Source organism: Onthophagus taurus, chromosome 3 (assembly GCF_036711975.1).
Source record: "Onthophagus taurus isolate NC chromosome 3, IU_Otau_3.0, whole genome shotgun sequence".
In the NCBI taxonomy this organism is placed as follows: Eukaryota; Metazoa; Arthropoda; class Insecta; order Coleoptera; family Scarabaeidae; genus Onthophagus; species Onthophagus taurus.
In genome coordinates this window covers 26,587,154-26,612,760 of record NC_091968.1, presented here as the reverse complement: position 1 = coordinate 26,612,760, position 25,607 = coordinate 26,587,154, and the positions used below count along the sequence as shown (strand labels likewise).

At 30.6% G+C, this 25,607-nt stretch overlaps 2 protein-coding genes across 2 annotated transcripts; one reads left to right on the top strand and one right to left on the bottom strand.

The window, feature by feature from the left end:
- Window positions 1-16,896, top strand: LOC111422735 (anaphase promoting complex subunit 1). The gene is made up of 11 exons (XM_071195554.1): window positions 1-157; window positions 236-1,303; window positions 1,353-1,495; window positions 1,555-1,749; window positions 2,520-2,703; window positions 2,761-2,921; window positions 5,228-5,628; window positions 5,686-6,913; window positions 10,313-11,410; window positions 15,443-16,439; window positions 16,491-16,896. The coding sequence occupies exons 1-11, from the start codon at window positions 134-136 to the stop codon at window positions 16,869-16,871; spliced, it is 5,880 nt and encodes a 1,959-aa protein (XP_071051655.1). The 5' UTR covers window positions 1-133; the 3' UTR covers window positions 16,872-16,896.
- Window positions 16,869-25,607, bottom strand: LOC111422097 (aaRS-interacting multifunctional protein 1). The gene is made up of 3 exons (XM_071195563.1): window positions 25,414-25,607; window positions 24,876-25,358; window positions 16,869-17,176 (listed from the first exon to the last, which is right to left on the bottom strand). Exons 1-3 carry the CDS (start codon window positions 25,549-25,551, stop codon window positions 16,889-16,891), a joined length of 909 nt encoding a protein of 302 aa, XP_071051664.1. The 5' UTR covers window positions 25,552-25,607; the 3' UTR covers window positions 16,869-16,888.

Here is a 25,607-nt window from a genome sequence, read left to right as displayed (position 1 = left end):
ACAAATCTTAAACATAACCTAACATTTTCAGATTTCAATTTCAACCGGTTTTTTCTACAGAATTAAAAAAAAAGGATTCCTCCGTATGGAATCGATTTAAAACGTGGCAAATCTGGATGTGAAAGCCGAAATAATGATTGCTGCCAATGAACCACAGGTAAATCACGAAAACTTAAAAGAATCAACATAACCTCACTTTTCATTAAATTTAATTTTTACTTTATTTTTATTTTAGGAATTCGTTCCACGTGGAAGGCAGCAAGCAAACCAACATCCGGGTCCTATTGAAGTTCTTCAAACGGAAGCTGAAGGTCATGATAAGTTTTTAATTGAAGACTTTGAAAAAGTTTCTATTGTTGCCGATCAATGTTCAGAAAAGTGGATTTTAAGGCTTAGCCCGGAATATTTTGATGATTACGCTGTTAAGACAGTTAAAGAAGAAAATAAAAATAATTTTGAACAAGAACCAAACGAAAATAGTCAATTATATCAAAGCAAAGTGAATTTATCAAAAAAAAGGTTATCAGATGTTGCTTTTAAAAGAATTTTTTCGGGTGCCGGAGATGGTAAAACATGTCAAAGTGGTGCTAAATCACCAGGAAATAGCATAAATAATAAATCTCTTCCAATTACTTGTAAGCCTTTGCTAAATTTTATGGAGGAAGAACTTTATTTTAAAGAAAACACGGTTATTTGGAGTCGAGGAATTTCTTGTGGAGATCCAAATCCAACTCAAGATATAATCAGCTGTTATTCGTCAACATTCCCAATAAAACAAGCACTTTGGTGTAATTTTTATTGTGAAAAACCAATTTTAAACATTGAAAATCAAGAAATATGTAACGATGATTTATTAAATGACCCAATTCCTGGTGTAATTATATTGGACACTCATTATCTTCGAACGTATATAAAAGAAAGTGAAGATTTCACTGTTGCTTTAATGTTTCAAGTAAAAAAAGTTTGGACAACAAAATTTGGCGTTCTATTAGAACGCGATACCACAACAATAGATAAAAACAATAAAACTTGTGTTGCAAAATCACCGGTTATGTATTCATTATCACATCCTTTGGATGAATTAAGCCCTGTTGTTTTAAAACATCACAATACTCAAATTGCGAATGATGAAGCATTTAAAGTTGTCTTTACAAGCGAATCTCCTAGTATTTGTATGATTTACGATGCCAATTTGGGTGTTCATAACGTTTATAAAATTAGGAGGTTATTTTTAAACGAATGGGTGGATGATTTGAATAAAACTGAAGGATATAGTCATTCTAGTTTTAGTACTTCTAGTAAAGTAAGTAGTAATTTATAGTAATTTTTTAAATTTAATAAATTATTTTTAGATGAAAAATATAACATCAATTTGGGATCATTTAAAACCAAACATGACAACTCCTGGAGCTCCAAGTCCATTTAGTACACGATCGAATAGTTATACAAGTGGTCAAAGTGGTTATCATCCTTCAGGATCTCAAAGTCCAATGATGTAACTTGAGAATGATTTAATTTATTAATTAAAATTGGTTTAATTTTTGCTTTTTTAAGATATAATAACTCATCAACATCAATTGGGTCATTAACCCCATCAAATTTAAAATCATCTCGAATGAACAGTTTATTAAAAAACGTTAATGTTCCTAAATATGGATATATTGAAATGGAAGATGGGGAGATTTTGCCACCGACGACTCCTAAAATATGTTTGGAACACCTTTGGACGGAGAATCCACCAACAAATTTGTAAGTTTCGAAATAATTATTTAAAATCAATGTTGCCACCAGAGGTTATTAGGTTATTAGTCCTAGTCAGTTATTAATTTGTCCGGTTTTCATAAAAATTAAGAAATTATACGTTTTTCCTAATCCATAGGTATGCTTTGACAGCAAACATAACCTCAACACACATTGACATGTATTTACTACCAAAATGTATTTGCTCCTGACCAGGTACGAATTTGAGTGATCGCGAACATTAACTAGTCCGATAATCGTTGCAATTCATGGCAAAAATCAATCAACGGTTCGGTTAGAACACTATTAGATAGTCAAAAGTGTGGTTAGAACAAACCTATTAATAGACGATTTAAATTTGACACTGATGTGAAGTTAGCGAACATATGAAACAACTTCACACATCTCAGTTATTTCAAATTTCAAGTGATAGTTGTCAAATGTCATATTTTTCTAACCTACAAAGACATAATGTTGTTAAATCTTGTTATTTTATTACGTAATATGTAATTACTTGTGCAATTAGTAAAGTGATAGATTATAATTAACATTGGGATAAGAAAAATGCCAAAAACGAGATGAAACCTGGTTTGATAAGGAATGTAGTATAATACAGGGTGTCGTTAGAACTTTTTCAAGTTCCACTATTCGTAAATATTTGAAATTTTGATTTGAAACTTTCCATCTAAAATATTTTCAAAATGGTCGCCACTTCCGGTCTACCGGGATAAATACATTTATTTTATTTGATTTAATTATGTGATTTTGTTTTATTTAAGAGATGCTTTAAATGGTTCGGCTTCGAAAGCTTTTATAACTGAAGATTTCACCTCCCAAAATTATTTATGTTTTATGGTCCCATCGAAAAATCAGTTGTACGTAGTTAAAATTGAAATTTCAATTAATAATGTTATTTTTGGAATGTCGATGAGCATTGGGGCTAAAGATGCCATTTCAATTCCGGTAAAAAAACGATAATTCCAATAATTAATTCCAAATAAAATATTAATTTCTTTTCAGTCGATGCATATGTATGGGATTTTAGAACACAGTGGAAACGTAGTTTTATATTCTGGATTAACAATGATTGGAAAACTAAACATAGGCGGAGTTTTACCACAACATATTTCATCACCGTACGTTATGGAGAATATTCGCCATTTACAATCACCTTTTCCAAGGTAATAATGAGCAAATAAATATTTTTGTCCACAATTATCAGACTATTAATAATTATTTGAAACGTCAAAATCTCAAAAAACGTCAATTTAATTCAATTTTTTATTTATTTCTAAAGGTTTGACATTAAAAAAACGTAAACAAATTCTTTTTTTCGTATGATTTAAGCAAAAATTAATTAATTTTCGTAAAAAAAACGACGTTTCATAAAATTGACATTTAATTGTGGCAAATTGTTGTGAAGTTGGTAACATTGAATTTGTGTCACATTGACGTTTAAACTTTATTCAAAAATTAAGAGCGCTTAAAACCGCTGTAACCATGGTAATTATCTATCGGTTAAATTTATCAAGAGGTGGTAAAAGTGGGCCTAAAACTAGAACTAACACTAGACCTAGAACCAGAAATAAGATATCACTATGTCGTATATTTTTATTGAACTAAAACTAGTTGTCAGTGTCTACTTTAATTTTATTATTATATTCGTAATCTCCATATAATAACCTTTAAATTGAGTCCAAACTTGACGCATTTATCTCAAAAAAACCAAAAAGTTCGAACTTTCAACTTTTAATTTTGACATATTTGTCAACTTCATAAAAAATCCTTTGAAATGAGTCCAAACTCGATATATTTAGCTTTAATATTAATGGAGATACAATCACTTCCGGTTTGAAACGTCAACGGCAATTTTGACATATTTGTCATCTTCATTAAAAAACCTTTAAAATGAGTCCAAACAAGACGCGCTTATCTCAAAAAACAAAAAAGTTAGAATAAAAAACATTAAACCGGAAGTTAGCAACAATGAAGATAGCAATTTAATTTTTAAATATTAATACCAACCTTAATTCTTTATTTTTTTTTATTATGTTTGTTTTTGTGAAAAATATGAAGACATTTTATAAAAATTAAGAATATATCAAAATGACGTTGACATTTCAAACCGGAAGATGCTTATATCTCGAGAAATATTGGAATTAAACGTATCATGTTTGGACTCATTTTAAAGGATTTTTCACGACGATTACAAATATGTCAAAATTGACGTTGACATTCTTAACCGGAAGTTGTCCATAACTTCATTAATATTGGAGATAAATATGTCGTGTTTGTACTCATTTTAAAGGATTTTTGATGAAGATTACAAATATGTCAAAATTGAGGTTGACATTTTAAACCTGAAGTTAGTTATCATATAATAAACAAATTAACTACTTCATGGTGAGTCTAAACAAGACGCACTTATCACAAAGAACAAAAAAGTTTGACTAAAAAACGTTGAACCGGAAGTTAGCAACACTGTAGATAGCAATTTAATTTTTAAATATTAATACCAACCTTAATTTTTAATTTTTTTTTTATTATATTTTAGTTTTTAAGACATTTTATAAAAATTAACAATATGTCAAAATGACATTGACATTTAAAACCGGAAGTTGACCATAACTTCATTAATATTGGAGATAAATATGTCTTGTTTGTACTCATTTTAAAGGATTTTTGATGAAGATAACAAACATGTCAAAATTGAGGTTGACATTTTAAATCTGAAGTTAGTTATCATATACAGGGTGATTTATAACATCCGGAAAAGACTAAAATTGTAAGTACTAGGAGCCAAATTGAAGATATTTTCTTAATAATGTATGTGGTGAAATAATCTAAGTAGTACGTCCATATCTTGATTCATACCATTTTTGGTATGTGGATTGGGTTACTTAGCAGCGGACAAGTATTTTAATTATTCTTTACTGACTTATTCTTTACTACTTAACTTTTTAACAAAACATTATTAAGAAAATCTCTTCAGTTTTACCTCTAGTACCTACCCTCTTAGTCTGCTCCGTATGTTATAAATCACCCTGTATAATAGAAGTTCTATAACTGAAGTTAATCTAGTTTTAGTCACTTTTCCGCACTTTCTTTTTATTTTTAACGTGTTTTTTTGGGTCATTTCACGTTGATTAATTATTTTATACGATGAATTATTTTCTTCAAAAATTTCAACTTCAAAGTCTTATATTTTTAATTTCATTCCATTTTTTACGAGTTTCTAAACGTTTGACATTAAAGAAACCTAAACAAATTGATTTTTTCGTATAATTTAAGCATAAATTAATTAATTTTCGTAAAAAAAAACATGACGTTTCATAAAATTGACATTTAATTTTGACAAATTGTGAAGTTGGTTACAGTTGGTAACATTGAATTTGTGTCACATTGACGTTTAAACTTTATTCAAAAATTTATTTAAAAAAATAAATTATAATAATATACTAATTTTGATTAATTTTTGTTGTAATAGGAGAAGTAGTTTATTGCCTACTTCGGATTCATCAGCTGCAGCTCCACGTTTTGATGAACATTTATTATCCCCAGTTTTACCAACTGTTAGTTCAAGACCAAAATCGGTCCATATAAGCACAATTATTTCTGGTGATTCGAAGCCTCAATTAATTGGATTAAGAGACCCCGTTTTAAATAGAATTACCCTCCAATATTCTGATGACACCTTCTATCGAATTAAAATACCTTATTTATCCACATCAACTTTAGTTGAGAGTTGCTTAAACGCTTTAAGAGAATGTTTACCAAGGGATGTTTTAATGACGGTTATTGTGCGGTGGTACACAACGAGAAATTCTTTGGGAAATTTCGATTTAACGCCAGAGAAGGAGTGGGAGTTATTTTATAGCGTGATTTTCCGTAAGATTTATTTCTTAACTTAATTTTTTATTAAAACATTTTTATCTTTCGTTTTAGAACTCTTGGGTTATGAAGATTCGAATGTGAGTAATGGTTCGAGCGATAATTCAAGCACTCCAAGTTCAAGCTCGAAACGTTCGAGGCATTCATTCACCCCAAACAATTCAAACTGGGATTATTTATTAACAACGAATCACCACAAAAAAATTCATAACCATCTTTCGAAAATTTTGCATTTAAAACCATCTCAATCTGGATTTGATTCGAAACAAACCAATCCAAATTGTGGCATTCAAGTGAATACAAACTCTGTTTTATTCCCTTACATTAAAATAATTCATTTTACGCTTCATTTGTTGTACGAAGATTTAAAATTGAATACTTTACGTAAAAACGAATTAAAACATTTAGCACAATTTTTAAGCAAAATTTCGCACGATTTATGCTTAATTGAGTTTCAAGTACATTATTGGAAGGATTACCCCGATACTTGCAAAGTGAATTATGATGATAGGAAGATGTTAAATGAACAGGAATTAAAAGGAACTTTAACATGGTCTGGGATGAGTAACAAACCATCAGGGATATTCCAATTTCTTTATGAACTATTAAACACCAACAAAATAAGCGGATTCCCTTACATTAAAAACGTTAATTCTCGCACGAAAAACGTCATACAATTATTCGTTTTTTATATAAAATATTCAAAAAAAGATGTGGACCTAAACATCGAAAATTTAATCAATATTATATCGCCGTCTGGGTTAAAACAAGAAATTATATCCGAACCAAAATTGTTATCAAATTGCTCCTATAACAATCTGTTTCGTGTAATTGAAATGATGACCCACCTTGGAATAACAAACCGTGAATTAGAAACTTACCCAAGCAGTATTTATCTCATTCTTTACGACACGATTTGGTTGTGCAGAGAGAACCCACCAAACGATTGGCCAACCGAATGTTACACTTTATTACAAAGACCCGATTTAACAGCATTAACTTTAATCACAAATAAAGAAAATAAAAGCGAAAGCATCCCGATTTTTTCACAAACCGAATCTGAAACTGACGATGGAATGGAAGACACCGATAATGCGTTATTAAAATTAAGATTTCCCAACGATTTGAGGGTTTTAGAGGTACGTCGGTTATTGTGTAGCTCAAAACCGGTTCCTGTTATTGTGACGCAAAGACCTGACGTTTCTGATCACGATTATATCGAAGAACAAGAAAGACATCTTTATGCTTTATGCTCAAGAACGATGGCTTTACCAGTTGGGAGGTAAAAATAGTTTTAAACTTAATCTACAGGGTGTATCAAATGTCTGGAATATGGCCAATACGTTTCTGTCATTACTAATTCTATTTGTAGCAAAGTTCATGTTCTGTTCTCAAACTTTTAACTAGTTCTATATAGCATAGTTTTCGTTTATAAGAACCTTCCTAGAAATACTTGTAATCAGAAATCTACTTGAAATATCATCCATTCCAGATAACGCCATAAGATTTAGAGATATTGCCATTTGATATACTGGAATTAGAGATCCTTTGAAAAACCTAATAGATAAATTACTGATTTCATATTTTCATCGCATAGAGGGATTTATCTTCTATCAAAATATGCAGAAAAAAGATATGCATTCCATTTAAAATAACAATGTTGGTTGCCATAGCAACGAAACAAAAATTAATGCAAACAAACAAATATCGCCAAAAAATGCGCAACGATTAATAAAAAAACTTTTATTCGAAACATTTTTCATTAAAACCACAAATGGCGAAGTTATTGGCTATATTCCAGACATTTGACACACCCTGTATACAGGGTGAGTTATTAGAATTAGTATCCCGGCGGCCGATAGTTACTAAACCATTTAAAAAACAAAAAAATATTTTATACAAAAGTTCTTTGACTCATCACTTTCTATTACGTAAAATTATTTTCAATTATACAGGTGTTCCATTTAAGCGTAACTCAGAGTACGTAAATTTATTTAAATGGGACACCTGTATATTTTATCATGTTAAGAATACAACTAAATTTGTTTATACAATCGTACATGTTACTATTTTACAGCGTTCATAGTTCCTGAAATATTCAATAGACAACGTAAGTCTTGATGTCATAGAGATGGGCGGAGCTTATACCGACTCCAAACATTTTCGTTGCTAACAGTATCACCATATGCAATTTTTCATTAGTGTTAAAATAAAATAAACTAAGTGATAACATTTTTTGGCGATTTATCGTTAGAAACGAAATTGTTTGGAGTCAGTATAAGCCTATCTCTGTGACGTCAGACTTAGGCAGTCTATTGTTCTTCCAACATACCTGTTACAGGATCTTTTTGAAAACGATGTAAAAACGAAAAAACAATAATTAAAATCAGTAGATAGATGATAGTATTCAAAGATATTAGATACACTATACAGGTTGTTTATAAATCTGTTACTTTTGATGAAATGGCTTTTTCTTAAGTTTTTTAAATGGAACACCCTGTATATTATGTGCTAGTTGAATTGCTCATCAAATTCCCTTTAATTAATGATAAGTATGTCATATGTCTAAGTTTAATAGTTTTCCTGATATTTAGAATTTAAAGAAAAATGTGTACTAAAATGTCATTATTGTACTTAAAAAAGTGATAGAATGACCATTTTTTTGATTTTTCTTTTTTGTTTGTCTATCATTTGTAAATCAGTATATTTATATTAAAATACATGTGCTCCATTTAAAAAATTTATGAAAAAGCCATTTTAAAAATATCAAAAGTAACTAAGTTTTATGAACACGCTGTATAGCATATCTAATATATTTGAATACTATCATTTGCCTTCTAGCTTTGACTATTAGTAACATATACGGTTGTATAAACAAATTTAATTCTATTCATAATATGATAAAATATACAGGATGTTCCATTTAAAAAAAATCTACATATTCTCCGTTACGCCTAAATGGAACAACCCTGTATAAGTGAAAATAATTTTACGTAATAGAAATTGATGGATCAAACAACTTTTGTATAAAGCATTTTTTTCTTTCTCAACCGGTTTAGCAACTATCGTCCGTCGGGATACTAATAACTCACTCTGCATATACAGGGTGTATCTGAATGACTTTCCCAAACTTCAGGGGTGATTCTTTAGCAAATTTTAAGGGTACTTTCTGATATGAACTATGAGCGAGTTCGACTCCCGTGGGGAGCTACGCCCCTTCAAAAATGGCGGAAAATTTTGGTTTAATTCTTTTCTCTCGAGAACTATAAACACCAGAAAAATGAAACTAGCGGCTAAAAACCGAATGTTTCTAGTGTACTTTTAGTGTATATTCTAGGTACACCCTGTATATAGACCGAGAACTTGAAACATTCGGCTTTAGCCACACGTCTCTCAAGACGGTTAAGCCCGAATGATTCTAGTTTTACGTCATGTGTTAGTTCCAGTGATAGTGCTTGTGTAAAACTAGACCTAGAACTAGAAAGTATCCAGTTTAGCCGTGCATCTTAAGACCTTTAAAATGAGCACAAACACGATATATTTATCTCCAATATTAATGAAGTTATGGTCAACTTCCGGTTAAGAATGTCAACGTAAATTTTGACATATTTGTAATCGTTGTGAAAAATCCTTTAAAATGAGTCCAAACATGATACGTTTAATTCCAGTATTACTCGAGATATAAGCAACTTCCGGTTTGAAATGTCAATGTCATTTTGATATATTCTTAATTTCTATAAAATGACTTAATATTTGTCACAAAAACAAAAATATACTAGAAAAAAATAAAAAATTAAGGTTGGTATTAATATTTAAAAATTAAATTGCTATCTTCATTGTTGCTAACTTCGGGTTTAATGTTTTTTATTCTAACTTTTTTGTTTTTTGAGATAAGTGCGTCTTGTTTGGACTCATTTGAAATGTTTTTTTAATAAGGAATACATCATGAAAGAACACCATGAAGTTGCCCATTTGTCTATTATATGATAACTAACTTCAGGTTTAAAATGTCAACCTCAATTTTGACATATTTGTAATTTTCATTAAAAACCCTTTAAAATGAGTACAAACACGACATATTTATCTCCAATATTAATAAAGTTATGGTCAACTTCCGGTTAAGAATGTCAACGTAAATTTTGACATATTTGTAATCGTCGTGAAAAAACTTTTAAAATGAGTCTAAACATGATACGTTTAATTCCAATATTACTCGAGATATAAGCAACTTCCGGTTTGAAATGTCAACGTCATTGACATATTCTTAATTTTTATAAAATGTCTTAATATTTTTCACAAAAACAAACATAATAAAAAAAAAATAAAGAATTAAGGTTGGTATTAATATTTAAAAATTAAATCGCTATCTTCATTGTTGCTAACTTCCGGTTTAATGTTTTTTATTCTAACTTTTTTGTTTTTTGAGATAAGTGCGTCTTGTTTGGACTCATTTTAAAGGTTTTTTAATGAAGATGACAAATATGTCAAAATTGACGTTGACGTTTCAAACCGGAAGTGATTGTATCTTCATTAATATTAAAGCTAAATATGTCGAGTTTGGACTCATTTTAAAGGATTTTTTATGAAGTTGACAAATTTGTCAAAATTAAAAGTTGAAAATATATTTTTGTATATTGATTTTAATTAAAACTCACTATATCATTACTTTATTTCATTTTAGAGGAATTTTTACATTACGAATGGCTTCACCGGTAATAACAGAACCTTTAACAGTTCCCCCTCTGTGTTTAACCGGAAAAGCACCACCACGTGGTACAACCGTCGAATTAAGTCACATTGATACACCGCCCTCGATGAATCATTGGCCTCTTTTCCATAACGGCGTCGCAAACGGACTTAGAATTTGCCCGGAAGCTAAAATCGATTCGACTTGGATTGTTTTTAATAAACCAACCGGAAGTAGTGAAATAGAACACGGTGGATTTTTGTTAGCGATGGGTTTAAATGGTCACTTAAAAAATTTAGAAACTAAAAGTATTTTTGATTATTTATCGAAAGCGCAAGAAACGATTACTGTGGGGGTTTTATTGGGTTTAGCGGCTGCTTTTCGTGGGACGTGCGATGTTAACATTGCGAGAATGTTAAGTATCCATTCCGAGGCTTTATTACCGCCCACATCGATGGAAATGGAAGTTTCGCACAATTCTCAAATCGCGACTTTATTAGGGATTGGGTTGTTATATCAAGGGACAGCTCATAGGCATATGACTGAAGTTTTATTAAACGAAATTGGACGTCCACCTGGGCCGGAAATGGATAACAGCGTTGATAGAGAATCTTATGCTTTAGCAGCTGGATTAGGATTGGGTTTAGTTATTTTAGGGCAAGGAGATAAACCTTGCGGGCTTGGAGATTTAAATATCGCCGATACACTTCATTACTACATCATCGGCGGAAATAAAAGACCTAGAACGGGACCACAAAGAGAAAAATATAAAATACCGTCGTTTCAAATCAAAGAAGGTGCCACCGTTAATTTAGATGTAACAGCTTCGGGGTCTACATTAGCTTTGGGAATGATGTATTTTGGAACGGGGAATAAAGTCGTTGCTGATTGGATGTCAATTCCAGATACACAATTTTTATTAGACGCCGTTCGACCCGACTTCTTAATACTAAGAACTTTAGCTAAGTCTTTAATCCTTTGGAATGATATCGAAGCTTCCATAGATTGGATCGAGGGGCACATTCCTGCGAATATTAAGCCGTTTTGTATGGTTGAACCTTGGAATAATGACATTGATTATGAAGCTGTGAAGTAAGTTAATTTTTAAGGAGTACTATACTTTATTTTTTAATTCGAGATATTACCTAGAAACATTCGGGTTTAGCCACACGTCTCTCAATATGGCTAAACTTTTTAAATGTCAATCTTAATTTTGTGATATTCATAATCTTTATGAAAAATCCTTTAAAATGAGTTCAAACACGATGGGGTTATCTCAAAAAATAACCGAGATATTAACACTTTTAATGGTTTGTAGCCAACTTCACTTTGTTAAGTTTAATTTTTCAACTTTTTGTTGTATCTTTGTTATTTTTTGAGATAAAATAGTGGAGTTTGGATTTATTTTAAAGGATTTTTCGTAAAGATTAAGAATATAACAAAATTAAAGTTGACATTTATTACCGGAAGTCGCCCATTAAGCATTTTTTTAGTTAAATATGGTTTGTTTGTAATCATTTTAATTTAATGTTTGTTGAATATTACAAAAAGTATATATTTAACCTTAAAAATAATCGAAATACGGGACACTTCCGGTTTTAAATGTCAGTCTTAATTTTGTGATATTCATAATCTTTATGAAAAATCCTTTAAAATGAGTTCAAACACGATGGGGTTATCTCAAAAAATAACCGAAATATTAACACTTTTAATGGTTTGTAGCCAACTTCACTTTGTTAAGTTTAATTTTATCAACTTTTTGTTGCATCTTTGCTATTTTTTGACATAAAATAGTCGAGTTTGGACTTATTTTAACGGATTTTTCATAAAGATTAAGAATATAACAAAATTAAAGTTGACATTTATTACCGGAAGTCACCCATTAAGCATTTTTTTAGTTAAATATGGTTTGCTTGTAATCATTTTAATGAACGCTTGTTGAATATTACAAAAAGTATACATTAACTTTAAAAATAATCGAAATACGGGACACTTCCGGTTTTAAATGTCAATCTTAATTTTGTGATATTCAAATCTTTATGAAAAATCCTTTAAAATGAGTTCAAACACGATGGGGTTATCTCAAAAAATAACCGAGATATTAACACTTTTAATGGTTTGTAGCCAACTTCACTTTGTTAAGTTTAATTTTATCAACTTTTTGTTGTATCTTTGTTATTTTCTGAGATAAAATAGTCGAGTTTGGACTTATTTTAAAGGATTTTTCGTAAAGATTAAGAATATAGCAAAATTAAAGTTGACATTTATTACCGGAAGTCGCCCATTAAGCATTTTTTTAGTTAAATATGATTTGTTTGTAATCATTTTAATGAATGTTTGTTGAATATTACAAAAAGTATACATTTAACTTTAAAAATAATCAAATACGGGACACTTCCGGTTTTAAAAGTCAATCTTAATTTTGTGATATTCATAATCTTTATGAAAAATCTTTTAAAATGAGTTCAAACACGATGGGGTTATCTCAAAAAATAACCGAGATATTAACACTTTTAATGTTTGTAGCCAACTTCACTTTGTTAAGTTTAATTTTATCAAGTTTTTGTTGTATCTTTGTTATTTTTTGAGATAAAATAGTCGAGTTTGGACTTATTTTAAAGGATTTTTCGTAAAGATTAAGAATATAACAAAATTAAAGTTGACATTTATTACCGGAAGTCGCTCATTAAGCATTTTTTTAGTTAAATATGATTTGTTTGTAATCATTTTAATTTAATGTTTGTTGAATATTACAACAACTTTAAAAATAATCGAAATACGGGACACTTCCGGTTTTAAATGTCAATCTTAATTTTGTGATATTCATAATCTTTATGAAAAATCCTTTAAAATGAGTTCAAACACGATGGGGTTATCTCAAAAAATAACTGAGATATTAACACTTTTAATGGTTTGTAGCCAACTTCACTCTGTTAAGTTTAATTTTATCAACTTTTTGTTGTATCTTTGTTATTTTTTGAGATAAAATAGTCGAGTTTGGACTTATTTTAAAGGATTTTTCGTAAAGATTAAGAATATAACAAAATTAAAGTTGACATTTATTACCGGAAGTCGCTCATTAAGCATTTTTTTTAGTTAAATATGGTTTGTTTATAATTATTTTAGTGAATGTTTATTAAATATTACAAAAAGTATACATTTAACTTTAAAAATAATCGAAATACGGGACACTTCCGGTTTTAAATGTCAATCTTAATTTTGTGATATTCATAATCTTTATGAAAAATCCTTTAAAATGGATTCAAACACGATGGGGTTATAAATAACCGAGATATTAACATTTCTAATGGTTTGTAGCCAACTTCACTTTGTTAAGTTTAATTTTATCAACTTTTTGTTGTATCTTTGTTATTTTTTGAGATAAAATAGTCGAGTTTGGACTTATTTTAAAGGATTTTTCGTAAATATTAAGAATACAACAAAATTAAAGTTGACATTTATTACCGGAAGTCGCTCATTAAGAATTTTTTAGGTTAAATATGGTGTGTTTGTAATCATTTTAATGAATGTTTGTTAAATATTACAAAAAGAATACATTTAACTTTAAAAATAATCTAAATACGGGACACTTCCGGTTTTAAATGTCAATCTTAATTTTGTGATATTCATAATCTTTATGAAAAATCCTTTAAAATGAGTTCAAACACGATGGGGTTATCTCAAAAAATAACCAAGATATTAACACTTTTAATGATTTGTAGCCAACTTCACTTTGTTAACTTTAATTTTATCAACTTTTTGTTGTATCTTTGTTATTTTTTGAGATAAAATAGTCGAGTTTGGACTTATTTTAACGGATTTTTCGTAAAGATTAAGAATATAACAAAATTAAAGTTGACATTTATTACCGGAAGTCGCCCATTAAGCATTTTTTTAGTTAAATATGGTTTGTTTGTAATCATTTTAAATTAATGTTTGTTGAATATTACAAAAAGTATACATTTAACTTTAAAAATAATCAAATACGGGACATTTCCGGTTTTAAATGCCAATCTTAATTTTGTGATATTCATAATCTGTATGAAAAATCCTTTAAAATGAGTTCAAACACGAAGGGGTTATCTCAAAAAATAACCAAGATATTAACACTTTTAACAGTTTGTAGCCAACTTCACTTTGTTAACTTTAATTTTATCAACTTTTTGTTGTATCTTTGTTATTTTTTGAGATAAAATAGTCGAGTTTGGACTTATTTTAACGGATTTTTCGTAAAGATTAAGAATATAACAAAATTAAAGTTGACATTTATTACCGGAAGTCGCCCATTAAGCATATTTTTAGTTAAATATGGTTTGTTTGTAATCATTTTAGTGAATGTTTATTGAATATTACAAAAAGTATACATTTAACTTTAAAAATAGTCGAAATACGGGACACTTCCGGTTTTAAATGTCAATCTTAATTTTGTGATATTCATAATCTTTATGAAAAATCCTTTAAAATGAGTTCAAGCACGATGGGGTTATCTCAAAAAGTAACCGAGATATTAACACTTTTAATGGTTTGTAGCCAACTTTACTTTGTTAACTTTAATTTTATCAACTTTTTGTTGTATCTTTGTTATTTTTTGAGATAAAATAGTCGAGTTTGGACTTATTTTAACGGATTTTTCGTAAAGATTAAGAATATAACAAAATTAAAGTTGACATTTATTACCGGAAGTCGCCCATTAAGCATTTTTTAGTTAAATATGGTTTGTTTGTAATCATTTTAATTTAATGTTTGTTGAATATTACAACAACAACTTTAAAAATAATCGAAATACGGGACACTTCCGGTTTTAAATGTCAATCTTAATTTTGTGATATTCATAATCTTTATGAAAAATCCTTTAAAATGAGTTCAAACACGATGGGGTTATCTCAAAAAATAACCGAGATATTAACATTTTTAATGGTTTGTAGCCAACTTCACTTTGTTAACTTTAATTTTATCAACTTTTTGTTGTATCTTTGTTATTTTTTGAGATAAAATAGTCGAGTTTGGACTCATTTTAAAGGATTTTTCGTAAAGATTAAGAATATAACAAAATTAAAGCTGACATTTATTACCTAAAGTTGCCTATGAATTATATTAAAATAATATTTTTTCCTTTTTTTTTAGTCAAGCTTATTGTAATATAGTTTCCGGTGCGTGTTTCGCGTTAGGATTAAAACACGCGGGATCGGCAAACGAACAAGTTTTTCAAGTTCTCCTCCATTATTGCCATTTATTCACGAGCCTCTTAGGAAAATCTTTAGCTGAATTAGCCGGAAAACCGTGTATAGAGTGTTGTTTAAATCTCGTGCTACTTTCAACATCAATGGTAATGGCCGGAACTGGAAATATAGAAATAATGAGAATCATTCGACATTTAAGACGTCGCGTTGGAACGGCGGCTTCCGCTGTCGTCACATACGGCTCTCACTTAGCCACTCATATGGCGTTAGGTTTATTATTTCTAGGAGGTGGAAGATACACGCTGTGTAATAACCCGGCGAGTGTTGCCGCTTTAATTATTGCGTTTTATCCAAAATTTCCAATGCATTCCAACGATAATCGTTACCATCTTCAAGCGTTTAGACATTTATATGTTTTGGCGATTGAACCAAGATTATTAGTAACTAAGGATGTTATGAAAGGAAAAATGTGTTACGCAAATTTAAGTTTAATCAAATTAAACGGCGAAACGATCCAGTTAAAAGCACCGGCGTTACTTCCGGAATTAAATTCGTTGTTTAAAGTTTGCGTAGACGACGAACGTTATTTACCCGTCGTTTTTGAAAGGGGAAGAAACTGGGATAAATTAGAATCAATTTTGAGTACTTACAAAGGAGTTTGTATCATGCAAAGAGCCGGTTGCGGTGGATTTTCCGAAGAAGACAACGAAAATAATCGATTAGAATTAACAGAAAAAAGCCCATGGTTACCATCGAAAGAATCAATTTTAACATTTTCACCTGATTGTACCGTTTGGAGTTTTTGTAATTATTTTTTAAGCGAACGCAAAGAGTTAAGCGAAAAAGAACACGTTTTGAAACAACAAATTTTAAGGGGAAGTTACGAATCGGTTATTGGAGATAAATTAAATGTTCTTCCGATTTTTTTAAATTTATTAAAGGTACGTTTTTAAATCACTTTTTAATTTAATCTCAAAAAATTTTAAATTTAGGTTATCGAAAATATTTCCTCGATCGACTACATCCAATTATGGCAATTTAAAATAATATCGCGGGCAATTTTAAAAAGGAATTTATGCACAACGTTGATTTCAATCGAAAATATGTCATCAATGCGAAATAACCTGCTCGATTATTTAGAAAGGCAAGAAATTAAATTAAAACAAAGTATAAAATCGTACTTGAATGGGAAAATCGACGATTGCAAAAACGATGTTTTATACGATCTTGTTAGTTATGTAACGTTTTTTGATATTCCTTTCCATTTTAATAACTTTAGCGCGTCTCAAAATAAATTCGAGATGATGCAAAATTTAAAGTTATTAAATGTACCTTTGGAGATGTTAAATAAGGTTATAATTCTTAGTGAGTAGGATGAAATAAATTTTTTTTATTTAACTGGGACGTTTTTTAAAGTTTTAGCAACAATATTTCCTTTTCCTGGAACATTAAAAACAACTCCTTTATAACAAGCCTCCAATTTATCGTTAGTGCGTAAATCGGGAGCTACAGCTTCAAAGATTTTCTTTTTCGGATTCATAACAGCGTCTGGATTCCTTTCATAACCCTCGCAATACACTAAATCACCAATTTGGGAGTTCTCAGGAGGCATTAAGACTTCAACAGCATCTGAAGAACATGCGCACATGACCATTGCTTCCGAAGTAATTCCCCGCATCTAAAGGTAAATTTATTTTTTTGTTCAGATATTATTTTAATTAATTTAAGGAATCATCATGTCGCTTAAAAATCGACAATTTTTTTTTAATCGATGGGCAAAGTGTAAAATTTACTGAAAAATCACTTTAACGTTTCGACACGACGTCACTACTAACCAAATACTTTCGCAGCACATTTGATTAAAACGCTTCCTCTTTAAGTTATTGGTTTTTGAGTGCTAGATACTGTTGGCAAAAGACTAATTATTACTATCAGAAGATTAAATACTGCTAGTAAAAGACTAAAAACTGCTTGGAAAGAGGAAATACTATTTCAAAAAGTTACCTACTGCTTCTAACACGCCTAAAAGACTAGATACTGTTTTCAAAATAATACCTATTGCTTCCAGAACGCAAAATAAACACTGCTGTTAAAGGTTTCGACCTGCTTGGATAGGCGGAATACTGCTTCTAAGACTACTTATTGCTTTCAAAGACTTTAATAACTGTTTGGTAAAGAGATATGCTTTCCAAAAAGCTACCTACCGCTTCCAGAATGTTAGATACTGCTGGAAAAGACTAACAAGTGCTTGGAAAGAAGAGATATGCTTTCCAAAAAGCTACCTAATGCAGCCATAATGCTAAATACTACTGGAAAAGACTAATAACTACTTAGAAAGTAGAGATATGCTCTCCAAAAAAGGTAGATACTAAAAAAATTGGTCTATATCGAATAATAAAAAGCGCATTATCTTGAAAACGATCAATTCTAGCACATTTTGATAAGAGTACTCTTTTTGCTTAAAAAGTGCAGAGAATAAAAGTTTTTATTCAAAACCCCAAAAAGTATTCTGTCAGAAAAGTTATTGTTATTTTAATCCGTAAAGAATACGTTACGGGACGCCCTCTACCGGCTATAGTAAAACGGACTCCATAATCGTCTTTCTCATGCCACAAAACCTCCGTATATCAAATTTGAATAGAATCGGTTGAAATACACGTGTAATATTAAAAAAAATCAATTTAAAAATTTAACTTAAACACCCTGTATCTTCAAAACAAATCGTTTGTCGACCTACAGGGTGTACAAAAAGTATGGAATAATGGTTCTACACAGGGACTAAAAACGAAAAGTATTTTGTTCGTTTCCGATCAGAACGAAAACAAAAAATTTCGTTTTCGTTCTTTTCGTTCACACCCAAAAAATATCGTTTTCGTGAACCGAAATGAAATAACGGTTAAAACCGTTTTTTTACTATTTTTCTAATAAAAGTATGCCAACATGCTTTTTTTAATTTTTTTTTATATTTGACAAATAAGTCACTTGTCATAATTTTAATCATAGCTGGCAAAAATTACTAACATAAAATTTATGCTTTTAAAAACTTAAATGTTAAAAATTTCAATCAACTGCATTTTAAGTGATAATGGCATTTTTGCTTTTTATAAATATTAAAAATAAAATTTAGAATGAATTGTTTGGGACCGTTTCTGTATTGGAGAGGTACGAATCTGTTTTAGTTTCTTTCATTTATTCCCATTAAATTTAGTTACTTGAAAACCACGCACAAACTGCTATGCAGTTTAGTGGTATGCCAGTGACAGATTTTTTTTGCTACATATTTTAAATAATAATATTTGTTTCTTTTCTCTCTGATCTTGCTTAATTTCAATTAACTTTTACTTATTTAAAAATTTTGTGTTATGGTTAATTTTTGGTTATTTGTAAATAAAGTTATTATTATTATTAAAAATAAAAGAAAAAAATTTTTAACATATTTATTTTATAGTAAAAATATACAGGGTGATTCACATAAGAACCGACACAGAGCAGGGACATGTAGAGGACAATAAATTAAGATGATTTAACGTAACTTACCTCTATACTAAGTTGTACACCTGAGGAGTTATAGGCCTTCAAAGTTGGCTCTTAAATTTTTAAAAAGTTCAATATCTTCGTAATACATTAAGCTAGAAAAACCAAATTTGGTATACGTTATGGGTGTACCAAGGGTAGCATTTCAAAGGGTTGATTAAAGATGATGGTACCCTAAATTTTACAGATTTTTTTAATCTTTTGGCGGATTTAATACATTACTACTTCATTTCATGTGGAATTTAATTCTAAAACTTTTCTTATTCTTATTATTTTTTAAAAAACTTCGACGTTTTCATAGAAAACTTAAATAACTAAACCCACGTATTTCGTAATGTTGCTTAAAATAAGCGAAAATTCAGTAGTCGGCTATGAAATTGTACGTCAAACTTGACAAATAGGTTATAAAGTTATTTGACGACAAGGTTTTATAACCTATTTGTCAAGTTTGACGTACAATTTCATAGCCGAGTGTCAGAGCAGGATGCGCGGCAGGATGTCAGAGATGTATGATCAAAGTAATAGATAATGAATTATAGCAACAAAGTAAATAACTTTCTTCAATTACATTCAATATCAATCTACATTTAGATATCAAAAGATTTCAAATATGTAAAATTTAATTTTTTAGCCTACTTTTAAACCATTCAATATATCGTAAGATCTATTGAAAAATAAGTTTAAAGTTTTGCTTAAGGTATAACGTGTTTTCCTTAAAGCATTTTAGTTTTAAATGATTATCTAGAATTTCTTGGAACTCGCGGAACTAATAGCGAAATTGCACGTTTCGGAATTCTTCGACACTTTGAAACGAACCTAAGATAGAGTTCTAAAGCACGTCGAGTAGCTTGGAATGTTTTACTCGAATAAGAAACCTCTTTAGTAGTCTCAAGTAGGTAGTATCTTCAGTAGTCGGCTATGAAATTGTACGTCAAACTTGACAAATAGGTTATAAAGTTATTTGACGACAAGGTTTTATAACCTATTTGTCAAGTTTGACGTACAATTTCACAGCCGACTACTGAATTTTCGATGATTTTAAGTAGCATTAACGAAATTCGTGTCTTTAGTTATTGGAGTTTTTTATGAAAACGACAATGTTTTTAAAAAATAATAAGAGTAAAAAAAGTTTTAGAATTAAATTCCACATGAAATCAGGTAATAATGTGTTAAATCCACCAAAAGGTTTAAAAAATCTGTCAAAATTTAGGGGACCATCACCCGTAATAAACCCTTTCAAATGCCTCAATTGGTCTCAACTTGCTACCAATTAATACCCTCGGTACACTCATAACGTATACCAAATTTGGTTTTTCTAACTTAATGTATTACGAAGATATTCAATGTTTTAAAAATTTAAGACCTAACTTTGAAGGCCTATAACTCCTCAGGAGTACAACTTAGTATAGAGATAAGTTGTGTGAAATCGTCTTAATTTATTATCCTCTACATGTCCCTGTTCTATGTCGGTTCTTATGTGAATCACCCTGTATATAAATAATTCAGCATTCCAAAATAAATAAAAATTTTAGTTAATTAAATTAAAGATATATTCTAAAGTAAATCACAGGATAATTATTACTTTTAGTATATATGAATATATTTATATAAAAATTAATTGTAACTATTTAATCTAAGAATCTCTACTAGGAGTAGGTTATAAAAATATTGTGTCATTAAAAATTTCGTTTTTGTTTCCGTTTTCGTTCTTATAAATTATTCGGTTAATTTCGTTCTCGTTTTCGTTCCGTTCTTAGTCCCTGGTTCTAGAGCCTAAACTTCAACTTATATTAAAAAAAGTTTTAAATAAAAGTTACTTGAAACTATTTTCCGCATATTTTGGCGTAGAAATAAAATAAAAATGATGACGGGTTAGGTTGTCATTATGGAATAGACAACCTAAGCCTTGACGTCACAGGGATGGGCGGAGCTTATACCGACTCCAAACATTTTCGTTGCTAACGGTAAATTACCATATGCAATGTTTCATTAGTGTTAAAATAAAATAAACTAAGTGATGACATTTCAAATGACATTTTTTGGCGATTTATCGTTAGCAACGAAATTGTTTGGAGTCAGTATAAGCTCCGCCCACTTCTGTGACGTCAGACTTAGGCAGTCTATAGACAACCTAAGCCTTGACTATTGAAAAATTGCATATGGGAATTTTTCGTTAGCAACGAAGATATTTGGAGTCGGTATATGCTCCGCCCATCCCTGTGACGTCAAGGCTTAGGTTATCTTTTCAATAATTTAGTTGTCGCTATGTCAAATCTTTTTAAATAAAAGTTTCAATATCTCGAAAACTATGTAGTTTAAAGCATTAAAACCTTATGGCATTTTGCAACAACTTGTCAAAAGAATCCAAAAACCTTACAATATACAGGGTGTTCCATTTAAAAAACACACTCACCATGTCGTAACTCAGACTGCCGTCATCATTTTTACTTTATTTCTACGCCAAGATATGCGGAAAATAGTTTCAAATAACTTTTATTTAAAACTTTTTTTAATATAAGTTGGAATTTAGGCTGTAGAACCATTATTCCATACTTTTTTGTACACCCTGTATGTTTATATGAAGTTTTTGTGCTAATTTTAAAAGATCTATCAAAATCCTGCTACGAAAACCTGAAACACCCTGTATAACCCCAAAACACTACTAAGTGCTTGGAGATTACAATACTACTGGCTGAAGACTATTTACTGATACTATTCTTTTATTGAGTGATACCTTTCTGTGTTCCTTCCATTACAGATTTAAAAATTGCTGCTACAACACTCGATTCTTTGTCACCCAGATGCGACGTATCTTTTTAGAGGGGATATCTCCTTAAATGTTACATTCAGATTCACCTAATTTATTGATTTATTTCAGAATTTTGTGTAGAAATTCTACTTTGAGTTAGGTTAATTAACATTTAAACCAAGGCGAATTTCTCAAATGTTGGGTTATGTACAGGTGTATCTGAATGACGTGCCCAAACTTCAGAGGGCAATTCTTTAGGCAATTTTAAGGGTACTTTCTCATATAAACTATCAGCGATTTCGACTCCCCTGCGGAGCTACGCCCCTTCAAAAATGGCGAAAAATTTTGGGTTATTATATTTTTCCCGAAAACCATTAACACCAAGAAAATGAAATTTGGGAAATATGTTTAGCTTATAATAGGACATGTTTCGAGCCTATTTGTACTTTCAATCTTCCCTTCTAAGTTACTAAACATAACCACCCCCGTTCAATTTTTGTCTAGATCTTTTTTATGACGATGATAAATACATTGGAAATATTTTATTTAGATAGACGAAAATATTCTAAAACTTTTTTGCCTCTCTGATGTTCTTCGAAAAGTTAATAGTTTCTGAGAAAAAAATTAATTAAGCAAACACTAACTGTTAAGCTGTAGCGTTGTTAATCGAAAGTTGGAATGAATTTTTAAAGAAAAAATCTTAGCAGGCTTAGCAATCTTTGTCAGAAATATTTTTGACGTTTAAATGTCAGTGGTTTTCTTACTATTATTATTGTTTTATTTAAAATTTTGAAACGTCGAGTGAACGAGCGTAAATGCGGTAGAACTTAATTCATAAATTAATTTGAAAAACAATAATAATAGTAAGAAAACCACTGACATTTAAACGTCAAAAATATTTCTGATAAAGATTGCAAAGCCTACTAAGATTTTTTCATTAAAAATTCATTCCAACTTTTGATCGACAACCCCGTTGTTGAACGGGCAGTGTTTGCTTTATTATTTTTTTTCTCAAAAATTAGTCGTTTTTGGAAAAATTTTAGAGAGACAAAAAAGTTTTAGGATACTTTCATCTACCTATGTAATTTTTTTTTAATGTATTTACCCTCTGCATAAAAAATTTTTAGCACAAATGTAAAGGGGGTGGTTGCGTTTAGTAGTTTAGAAGGATAGGTTGAAAGTCCAAATAGGGTGAAAACGTGCCCTACTACCAGTTAAACATATTCCCCAAATTTCGTTGTCCTAGCGTTTATGGTTTTTGAGAAAAAAAAATTAAACCAAAATTTTCCGCCATTTTTGGAGGGGTGTAGCTCCTTAGGGGGAGCCCAAGTCGCCCATGGTTTATATATCAAAGTACCCTTAAAATTGCCTAAAGAATCACCCCCTGAAGTTTGGGCATGTCATTCAGATACACCCTGTATAGAGCAGAGGGTGGGTTGTAAATTTCGTCTGAAGACGCACGGGTAAACGCGATACTTTCTAGTTCTAGGTGTATTTTTATTGAAAGAAAAGTAGAACTAACACTAGACTTAGAACCGGAACTAACTGAATTTGAAGATATTGGTCAGTACGAAATTAGAAATTTATTTCTTCAGGAAACCAGTTGCAATTTGCAGATGATTTTCAAAGTGCAATAAGACCAGAGTGGCAAGTTGCCATAAAGGCTTGTCCAAGCAAGGTCGCTATTCAAGCAATACAACTCTCAAAAAGCGCATAAATATGGTATCAAAATTTCTAAACTCTGCTGCGGAAAAGGTTACACGTGGAACTTGTAAAATCGACCAAAAATTGTTCTCAATTTGGCTAAAAATCTATTGCAATGTTGTCGGATTTGTGTGACCGACAATTGGTATACAAGTCTCCAGCTCGCGCATATACTGTTAGATTGTAAAACACACTGTCTTGGAACTTTACGCAGCAACAGGAAAGGAAATCCAGCTAATGTTGTCAAGATGTAGCTAAAGAAAGGAGAAATACTACCATTTCTCCTTTTTTAGCTTCATCTTGAGCTTCTAGAAAATGAAAAAGGAATCTGCGTCCTAAAATGGCTCGATAAGCGAGAAGCTCAGTGACCAAATCGCTTTGCGGAGAACAATTCGTTGGTATAAGAAAGTAGCAACGGAAATACTGATGGGAACGTCTGTCATAAGCGCTCACTTTGTGTACAAACTAGTCGAGAACAGCGTCTTTTCCATTATGTATTTCCGGTATTCGGTTATAGAAGATCTGTTGAAATGGCAAGATAAAGATGAGGTTGAAGCCCCTAATATTTCAAACACTAATATGCGTAGCCACGTGTGTAGTAAACTAAACTACAAGTTTAGGGAAAACCACAAATACTGTCGTGGCTGCTACAAAAAGAAGCAGGATGGAATCATTCCTAAGTCTCAGGTGAAAAAGGTGACGTATTGCACCCAGTGCAAGAAACAGCCAAGATATTGTTTGGAATGTTTTAATACAGTGACATGATTATTAACTGGACTGAGCGTTCCGCATAGTTCCCGTGTAAAAGAGTGATGTCAATGGGTTAGGCAACCAACAGTGACCATTGTAGGCAAAAGCGTAGTTAATGCTATTGCGGGGCTGATAAAATAATTTTTTTAATAATATTTTAATAATAACATTTTAATAATGTCATTTTAGATATACACATGAAGCAACTTGCTCATACTTGTCTTATTATGCTATTTTAGTAAGAGCAATGTTGGTTGCATACCCTACTGGCATCACTTTATTCTGCGAAAACGTTGATAACCATGTCACTTGTTTTAATATTGTTCATAAGGAGAAATAAGGTTAACCTTCTTTTGTATTGGTAAAAAATAAAGTTTTGAGTAAACAAAAGGGAAATATTCTCTATATAGCCAGCCTTGGGGGCCACAGCAGACACTCACAAATGTTATTTCTCATAAAAGTGTGTCTACTTGGCTGAGGCACGAGTAAAATGCATGGCTAACATTACTTCTGACGTCACATCAAAACTTTAATGTGATTTTTTGGTATATTCTACACTTTTTTGCACTTTCTTTTTATTTTTAACGTGCTTTTTTATGCAACCACATGATGATTCTTTAATTTTTCCTAATTTAATTACCTTTTGTGGTTTTAAGTTGCAAAGTAACACAACGAATCTATTTTCCAAATCTTCTTTAGGAATCTGTTCCACCAATCCAGAACAAACAGTCCTTGGTTTATCCTCCCCGCAATTAATTTTTAAAACATACAAAGTATCAGCATCGGGATGTTTTTGAACATCCTCAATTTTTGCAATACGCAAATCTAAACGACCTACATCAACAGGAAGTTCAGGGGCAACAGGAAGTTTCGGTTTGGTTTCTTTCGGTGCTTTTTTTTCTTTCTTTGGAACATCACCCTTATCTTTTTTCTCCTCTACTTTTTGAGTTTCATTAGAACACGCAACGTTTCGCTTTGGAACAGCAATTTGAGGAACTCCGTTCTTTTTTTCTGCAATTATCAATTTCATGCGAGCGTTTTCGATCATTTCTTTTAATCGACGATTTTCATCGCGTAAGTGATCGCAGAAAGCGTCGTTGTAGGTTTGGGTTACAACATCAAGCTAAAGAAAATCGTTTTAGGTGTATATTTGAACGATTTTTTCGATTTTTACATACCTCTTTTTGTACTTCAACAATAGTATTTTGTATAGCGGTTGCTTTATCTTGTAGGGCCACCCAACTAACTGGTTCGGTCATTTTTAATAAACGCCTTAAAAGCGGTGAAAAAATTAGAGAAAATCGGTTTGTTAACATACAGATTAAACTTGTCAATTATAGAAGTAAGGTTAGGTTCGATTATGTCAAAATGT

What these genes read in the sequence shown, in the direction of transcription:
- LOC111422735 (XM_071195554.1), top strand. Translation starts at nt 134, where the DNA reads ATGATTGCTGCCAATGAACCACAG. An exon ending in ATTTTATAGCGTGATTTTCC is followed by an intron (nt 5,629 to 5,685) that starts GTAAGATTTATT and finishes CTTTCGTTTTAG; the next exon opens with AACTCTTGGGTTATGAAGAT. An exon ending in ATGGCTTTACCAGTTGGGAG is followed by an intron (nt 6,914 to 10,312) that starts GTAAAAATAGTT and finishes ATTTCATTTTAG; the next exon opens with AGGAATTTTTACATTACGAA.
- LOC111422097 (XM_071195563.1), bottom strand. Translation starts at nt 25,551, where the DNA reads ATGTTAACAAACCGATTTTCTCTAATTTTTTCACCGCTTTTAAGGCGT. An exon ending in TTGTTGAAGTACAAAAAGAG is followed by an intron (nt 25,359 to 25,413) that starts GTATGTAAAAAT and finishes GATTTTCTTTAG; the next exon opens with CTTGATGTTGTAACCCAAAC. An exon ending in GCAACTTAAAACCACAAAAG is followed by an intron (nt 17,177 to 24,875) that starts GTAATTAAATTA and finishes ATTTACCTTTAG; the next exon opens with ATGCGGGGAATTACTTCGGA.